Here is an 8,477-nt window from a genome sequence, read left to right as displayed (position 1 = left end):
TAGAAAAAGGAGGTTCCAGCTTTCTGCCTGAAGCTCTTTGTTCTGTACCTGATTTATTTTCTTTGCTCACATTGCTCCTCCCTCTTTCCCACTGGTGGCAGTTTTCTTTCAGTATGTTTACAACTATGTCAAATCCTGCATAGTTTCATTGTGTATTGAGGTTTTTAAACTTTTTCCAGTGAAGTTCATGTACTTGATAGATTGCATGCATTACCTACAATCGGCCAACCCTGTTCTTCGACCTCAAAACCCCGAAGTCTTCGACCCATTGCTATCAGCCGTACCCTTGCTGGAACTTAGGAGATGCTACTTTGTCATTTATTTACCCTTCCACTGGTGCACATCCTCTGCCTCTACCTTCCCTGCCTAAGAGGCGCTATAGGAAGCGGGGCAAACTGAGTGGGTTCCATGTTCGCTTTAAGGTAAGGCACATGCTGCGGCTAACTCCTATTCCACTTTGGATATTTTGCAACCTCCTTTCTCCATTCAGGACCAGTTGTCCTTCAGACTGATTAGCCACCGTTGGATTTGTCCAGTAGGACGACAATCTTACCCAGCTCGCCCAGTGGTTTGTTTGCCTGCTCGGACATGGATTGGGACTCCCTAAACGATCTTTTTCTCACCTTGTGGTTGGATTCTTTGTTCCTGATGGAAACTTGGATTCGCAGCATTCTTACACAGTGGGTGAGTGAAGCGACACATTTAAAGGGCCACTTGTTGGACTTGGTCATTTCATATGCTCAGGATATCTGTATTAAGAGCAATGATAATGTTGGCATCTCTGACCATTTTGTGTTTATGGTCGATGCTGAGTAAAATGCAATAGAACTGACTTCTGCGGGCCCTCGTCGCCCTGTATGTATATTTAATTCTGAGACTGTGCCTTTTTTGATCCTGATAGCACGGACACTAAGTCTTTTACTCCGTGATCAATCCTTGTCCTGGTAGGTCAGATTTGGCTTCCTCAGCTCTCTGTGAGCAATTTTTAAATCATTTTACAAGAAGAATTCTATCTCTTAAGCCTTCATTTTTACACCCCTCTGTGGTGAATCCTCTCCGTGCTAAAGTAGGAAGAGGTAGGAAGTAGGAAGTAGTTCATTCTCCACCCTCAAGAGATTATTGGACAGGTGAGAAGTTCGAATTCTGGACGTGACATTTCTCCCATTATTAAGGATGGTTTTGATGTAATTGGCCTTATATTCTACCTTTGATGAACCTATCATTAATGGTGGGCTGTGTCCCGACTGCCTTTAAACACGCAACAGTGCAGCCTGTTCTAAAGAAAAGCAGCCTTGACCAGAATGATCCTGCAAACTATAGACCAATCTCCAAACTCCCGTTCTTATCTAAAGCACTAGAGAAAATTGTGTTTTGTTGTGTGTCATGCTGTAGGCATTAAGGGTTCTGCCCTTAACGGGTTTAAATCCTATCTCTCGGATCTTTTTCTATCACAATGGGATGTTACTCACCCCATCCAAAACTGAGATTGTAGTGTTTGATAGGCATATCCCTCGGGACTAGTTAGCCATTCTATTTGGCCCCCTTGCTAGCTTCTTCTCTGACACTGTAAGCAATCTAGGTGTTTTCCTGGACAGTTCATTTAAGCTTGTTAAACAAGTGTCCTCAGTAGTCAAATCTGGCTTTTTCAATTGCACAATCTCTAAAGCCAAACATTTTACACAGCACAATGACCTTGAAAAACGTATTCATGCTTTTGTGACTTCCAGATTAGAATACTGCAATTCCCTTTACTTTGGCCAATCTGTCCATCTCCATAGACTTTAGCTTGCTCAAAATGCTGCAGCTCGTCTCCTAACTGGAACTGGAAAATTTGCTTCCATTACTCCAGTTCTTGTTGACTTTGGCTACCCATCAAATATTGTATTGATTTTAAAATCTTGTTGCTTACTTTTAAAATTATAAATAACATTGCGCCTAGCTATCTTGCTAACCTTCTTAGCTTGTATGCTCCTCGTCGAGCTTTAACCCTCTGGGGTCAACGGACGCGCTGGCGCGTCAAAATCACAAGACCAATTTAAGACGACACAGCTACAAGATGCAGCGACTCAGAGTCTCCATTTCAACCTGGATCAAAAGTGCGGAATTCAAACTATATACCAGTTTTTGAATTGTGTTGATGGGCCACGTAATATCAGAGTTATGAGAAAAAAGATACACGCAATGTTTTATTCTGAACAAAACAGTTGTGTTTACAGCGGGAAGCACGGTAAAAAAGGCGTTTTCTACAGACAGCGCTAGCAAGCACTCTCTGCTTGCGAGTGAAAAAAGAAAAAGAAAACAAACACCCCTTCCCTATTGGTGTTAAAGTTTACCTTGTCAGCCAATCAAAAACTGATATGGCAACATGTGGCACTTGGTTGTTTAGGGAGAAGGGGCAGTTTTAGGAGCGACACCTGCGACGGAAAGCGGGCAAGCGAAAGAAAGACAGAGAGAGTTTTCATATGTGAGACATTAGTGATGTTTAGCGTGTTTTGAGGCTAGAGTTAGTGTGTTGTGTAGTTATTGTTTTGTATTGTGTGTCAGTGTGGTGGGGCGTGGTCTGCGGAGCCGTGAAGGGAGGGCGGACGCACCTGCACGCCATCCTTAATCACGCCCGCCTAGTTAAAAACACGGGGACTCAGGGGTTTGTGGGTGTTGTGGTGAGATGTCAATAAAGATGGCTCTGAATGATACTCTGTGGTCCCGCCGTGCCTTATTCTCACCACATTGGTCCGAAACCCAGGAGGCAGCACGGCGGGTCCGTATCGGAGCCAGGGAATGGAGGAGCTGGCCCAGAGGGTGGCCGAAATGGTGGCCGCCCAGCGGGAGCAGGCGGCGGAGGTGCGTCGCCAGCAGGAAGAGCTGCAGGACCAGTCCGAGCGTCACCTGGAAAGGATTGGGGAGCTGGTGGCGGTGCTCTGGGCCTGGGCGCCACCCCCACAGGGGTGTCCCGAGGACAGTGAAGGAGCCGCGTGAGGCACCTCAGCAACCGGAGGTGGCAGACGAGGCGCGCGGGGATCTGCTCCTGCCGGAGGAGGGGGAACAGCCGGGTGAAGGGCTGCTCCTGCCAGGAGCGGTGGATGAGCCGCTCCAACCGGAGGCGGCGGACGAGGCGCGCGAGGGTCTGCGCCGGCTGGAGGAAGAGGAGCTGCGTGAGGGGCTGCTCAAGCCAGGAGGGGCGGCAGAGGGAGGAGTAGTGACGGAGGAGTCGCGCGATGGGCTGCTCCAGCAGGGAGCGATGGCGGTGACGGAGGGGCCGCGCAAGGAGCTGGAGGTCCCCGTGCCGGGGGAGCCTGCTCGAGTGGAACTGGCGAGCGAGGCGTGCGCCACGCTTGAGATCGCCATGCTCACCAGACCGGCCTCATCACCACCAGAGGCCAGTACACACCACACCTCTGCCCAGCCACCTGTGAGCTGGGGCTCATGACTGTGCCGGCCGCGCCGGGTGCACCTGCCACGCGTCCGACTTCCGAACCAGCTTGGCCTGCGCCGCTGGATTCACGGGCGGCCACCTGAACTCGCACCTCCCCGTCGCTTGGACGGGGCCTGGGGGCGCCCGCTGTCCGGGCTGATTCCCTCTTCCACTGGCGGTGGGGGAGTAGGTTTGGCCGGATGGCTCCCCGGCCTCAATCGGGCGATGGGGGTATTTGGTGGGGCGTGGTCTGCGGATGCTGTGCAGGTGCGTCTGCCCTCCCTGCACGGCATCCTTAATCACCAAGAGGGGGCTGTACCTGCTGGAGGCGGAGGCGCAGCGCGGGGAGCAGCTCCAAACGGGAGTGGCGGAGGCGGTGGTGGAGCAGCTGTGCGAGGTGACAGAGGGGCCAATGTGGTGAGAATAAGGCACGGCGGGACCACGGAGTATCATTCAGAGCCATCTTTGTGGGCGATCGTGGCTCAAGAGTTGGGAGTTCGCCTTGTAATCGGAAGGTTGCCGGTTCAAGCCCCGGCTTGGACAGTCTCGGTTGTTGTGTCCTTGGGCAAGACACTTCACCCGTTGCCTACTGGTGGTGGTCAGAGGGCCCGGTGGCGCCAGTGTTCAGCAGCCTCACCTCTGTCAGTGCGCCCCAGGGTGGCTGTGGCTACAATGTAGCTGCCATCACCAGTGTGTGAATGTGTGTGTGAATGGGTGGATGACTGGATATGTAAAGCGCTTTGGGGTCCTTAGGGACTAGTAAAGCGCTATATAAATACAGGCCATTTACAGGCCATCTTTATTGACATCTCACCACAACACCCACAAACCCCTGAGTCCCCGTGTTTTTAACTAGGCGGGCGTGATTAAGGATGCTGTGCAGGTACGTCCGCCCTCCCTGCACGGCACCGCAGACCACGCCCCACCACAGTCAGTTATACTGCTGAATTGCTCCAAAAAAGCCATCAAAGGCAAATTCCAGTGTAAACGCTGTCCCCACATGGAAAACTGGACTGTCACACCTCTTGTTGTCAGACCTGCAGGGTTTAGGACTGTGCTGTTCTCCTCTGTATTATATTGGACACAAACTATTTTTTTGGACTGGCACAAATAATTTTTGTGCCTTCTTATTTGATGCAGCACACCTGATTGTTCAGTAAATAGTTTTAAATTGTTATATAAAAAAACGCCTGAGGGCTTGGCTGTATTTTTAGGTAAATAGTACCATATAACTTTGTTGTTCGCAAAACTTGTGTATAATTTTTAGAAATGTACAATTTCTATTTGCATTTCAAGTTATGAAAATGATTCGTTAAACATGTTTTTTTGAATTTTTTGTCTGGATTTAGATCAATTGTGCTAATATAGTATGCCAAAATGAAAAAATAACTCAAATTTCAGATATTTGAGGTTATGCTGAAAATAATGATACCAAACAAGGCAAGATAAGCGGTTTTTAAAGGTGTAATATAGAGGCAAAATCAAAAGTAGTGAAAAACGGCCAATTATACCCTGGACCCCAGAGGGTTAAGATCATCTGGTCAATTACTTTTGGTCCAACCTAGGTCCCACCTGAAGACCAAGGGGGATTGTGCTGTTGTCTCAGCTGCACTGAACCTCTGGAATAGTCTTCCTGTTACTATTCGTGCCTCGGACTCTATTCAATCTTTCATAACACGGTTGAAAACATACTTATTTAATTTCTTTAATATCCCACTAACTAGTGCCCTTATTTCATCTATTTGAACCTTTTTACATTTGAACCTTCTTACTACATTTTGACTTTTTACTGCATTATTGCTGATTTTTGTAGATATTATTTTATATTTATGAATTGTCTCTCTCTCTTACCCGTGGCCTGACATCTATTTTATTTAGCCTATACTCCTGGTTTAATTAGTGCTTCCCATCTGTTAGTATTAGTAGCTGTCACGGTTCTGGGTCGGTTCGACTCAGCATTTTGGAGTTGTTATGTTTTGGCTTTGAATAATGGATTATTCCTGTATACTGGTGGTGGTGGTGATGATTATGATGATGATAGATTATTATTAGAGTTCCATGTTTCTGTTTATGTGTGTTTCAGGATTTTTGTCTCATGTTTAGCATTTAGGTTCCATGTGTTATATTCAGTCTGTCTCTCAGTGTCAAGTCTGCGTCTTTGTGTAGTGAGGTCTTGTTTCCTGTTTTATTGCGAAGGTCTGCGTCTCTTGTGAATGTGTTCAATTTTACCTCTTGTCTCGTCTCGTTAATTGCTCCCAGCTGTGTCCACCACCTGTGTGTAATCTCCCTGTGTTTCTCTGTGTGTATTTAATGTTTAAATTAGTTGAAATAAGGGTTTTCAAATGTCAAGCAATATGTTAAAAATAAAGCGAAAAGCACCTAAGTAAAACTCTTTGTGACTGAAACCAGTTCACTTTGTTCATTAGAAAAATTGAATCATTTATTTTTAATATAAGATGTTTACTAACAAATTTCTGTATATGAAATATTAGACATCGATTAAATATGAAGCACAAACCTGTTTTAAGTCAGCTTGAAAAAAGATTTAAAATGACATGCAATCTATTAAGATTAAGATTAAAACTCATTTTAGTTAAAGGTTCAGTAAAGCACACTGCAGAAAGCACTTTCTGACTGTGATCAGATCATTTTGTGCATTAGAATAAAGAAAGAGCTTATTCCTATTCCACTGTTCAGGCCAGTCTGTAACATCATCAATGATTTGGTAACTTCCTCAACAACAAACTAGAAGAGATAGACTCTAATTCTCTGGGAAACACTGTAAGGAGTGGAGTGACATTGTCCACCGGTGGGGAATGTTTGTGTTTTTATTCTGTTCTTATGTTGTGGAGATATTAATTTAAACAATTAAATATGTAGATACTTACGTTATTATATATATTCCCTGTGCAGGTACCTCTTTAACTCTCTCTTTTTTCTTTTTTCTTGTTATTCTAAAAGGATTTTAATGTAAAAATCTACATGCTGCGAACAGAGAAATGCCAAACTGCATTTCATTGTTCTTGTAACAGTGACAATAAAGATGTATTCTATTCTATTCTGTGTAAATTTCAGTGTTTCAGTAAGAATGGTTGTTAATTTATTAACACATCTATACATTATCTTATAAGACAAGCATTTTTTACAGCTGTAGGCTGTAGATGTAAATTAGGCTCCCATGTAAAACTAGCATATTACACATCTTCATTTAGTTTAGTTTAGTTAGTGATGGTTTTCAGAATTTGTGATGGATTCACATTCATTTAAATTAGAGAAACGAACACCTGATTTTGTCATGGTGTAACAGAGGATTAGAATACTAGCCCTGAAAATCGAAATGTAAAGCAACCTCTAGCAGATATTTGTTTCATCACACTTGAAATAAATAATAATTTATCAGTTTTTCAGTGTCAAAGACTGTATGGCTTGCTCATTACTAAAATCACTTTTCCCTATAGTATACTGGCCTCACTGGAGCCATGCCTAAATATCTTAAATGTCACAATGAGCTTGATAGATTTCAGAAACCAGGGGTAGCAAAAAGTGTAGATTAATGGGTTCAGACAAGAGTTAAAATAGAACAGCAAGCACTCAAAAGGTACAGATCTAATATCAAAGAAACTATTCTGGCCTACCATTGAGGAACAGAAAAATGGGAAAAGACATATCAGAAAGGCAATAACAAGTACACCGAGAGTCCTGGCAGCTTTCAGCTCAGATTTCTTAGCATGCACCGTCTCTGACCCCTGGAGTCTGAGAGCAGTGATATGAGAGCGCATTGCCCGAGCCTGAGACACAGCCACCGCAAATACTCTTAGATACAGAACTATGATGACAATCACAGGGCCGACAAAGGTCAAAACAAAGTCAAAAATTCCCACAAAGTAATCAATGACAACTACACAATCACCAGAACAAGAATTATACCTCCCTGGCTGCTTGAAATTATCCTTCATGATAGGACTGTTATACAGAATTGAACAAGCCCAGCAAGTACAAATAGAGACTGAGACTCTTTTTATAGTGATTTTGGTGGGATAATGCAGAGGGTCACAAATGGCTACATAGCGGTCAGCTGATATGAGTACCATAGTTCCTACTGAAGCAGAAGTAGCAATGTAATCTAAACTGCTATACAGAGCACACATGTGGTCACCAAGAAACCAGCAGCCATCTAGGAGGCTAATCTGACAAGCCATGATGAGGCCCACGAAGAAATCTGAGACGGCCAGAGAGAGGAGGAGGAGGTTGGTTGGGGTGTGCAGCTGCCTGGATTAAAATAGGAGCATCAAAGGTTGTTCTACAGCAGTAATTGCAACTCCACTGTAACATATAGAACAAAGCAACACATTTTCTAATTAAATTCACAAAAAACATAATTTTTCTATAATTTGTTAAGTATTCAAATATGTCAGTACTTGAAGTGAGCGATGGAGATGATCACAAGCAGGTTCAGAATTGTAGTAAGCACAGAGATGGAAGACAGTGGAGTGTAAATAAACACAGCCTCAATTTGTGAATGCTTTTGCCGCACACAAGAGGAGTTGAATAGTTGTGGAAAGCAGAGTTCAGTTTCTTCCATTGTTAGAGAAAGACAGCAGTGGCTGTTCAGCACAAACAGCTTTGTGACTGAGCCCCTTTTTTGTATCACCACCCTTCCTCCCACAATTGCCTTCTGACGTAACTCATTCTCTGATATTTTTTCCCTCTGCGAATAAGTCAAAATGTGATGTTAATAATATAAAGTACAAGAAAACCAATTCAATACAAGTAAACTTCTTTTAAATGTTAAATTAATCATTTTGATGTGTTTTTTTAATAGTAACCTAGTTTTATGTTAAACCTTTAGGGAGTTAAAGTTTAAATCGCTGTAAACCGTTTAAACGTTTTTAAAAAGCACCCAGTAGCTGTTTTTTAAAGTTACCTAGTATTTTTGACACTGCTTAGTATTAACTCATTCACTGCCAGCCATTTTCAAATCAGGTAACTCCCCACTGCAATTGACGTCTATAGACGTCAATGGCAGTGAATGAGTTAATTTAATGCTCAAAAGAGTGGACACACA

General features: G+C 43.9%; 1 protein-coding gene across 1 annotated transcript; it reads right to left on the bottom strand.

Moving 5' to 3' along the window:
* Window positions 1-6,864: 6,864 nt before the first annotated feature.
* Window positions 6,865-8,030, bottom strand: LOC146690083 (trace amine-associated receptor 13c-like). Its single transcript, XM_085434903.1, has 2 exons — window positions 7,831-8,030; window positions 6,865-7,681 (listed from the first exon to the last, which is right to left on the bottom strand). The coding sequence occupies exons 1-2, from the start codon at window positions 7,992-7,994 to the stop codon at window positions 6,865-6,867; spliced, it is 981 nt and encodes a 326-aa protein (XP_085291029.1). The 5' UTR covers window positions 7,995-8,030.
* Window positions 8,031-8,477: the final 447 nt, after the last annotated feature.

The sequence above is a fragment of the Copadichromis virginalis genome, linkage group LG16 (assembly GCF_057382275.1).
Source record: "Copadichromis virginalis isolate Kocher_CV1m ecotype Utaka linkage group LG16, C_Virginalis_male_GT1.1, whole genome shotgun sequence".
Classification (NCBI taxonomy): Eukaryota; Metazoa; Chordata; class Actinopteri; order Cichliformes; family Cichlidae; genus Copadichromis; species Copadichromis virginalis.
The sequence above is the reverse complement of the archived record's forward strand: the minus strand, read 5'-3'. Positions and strand labels throughout refer to the sequence as shown.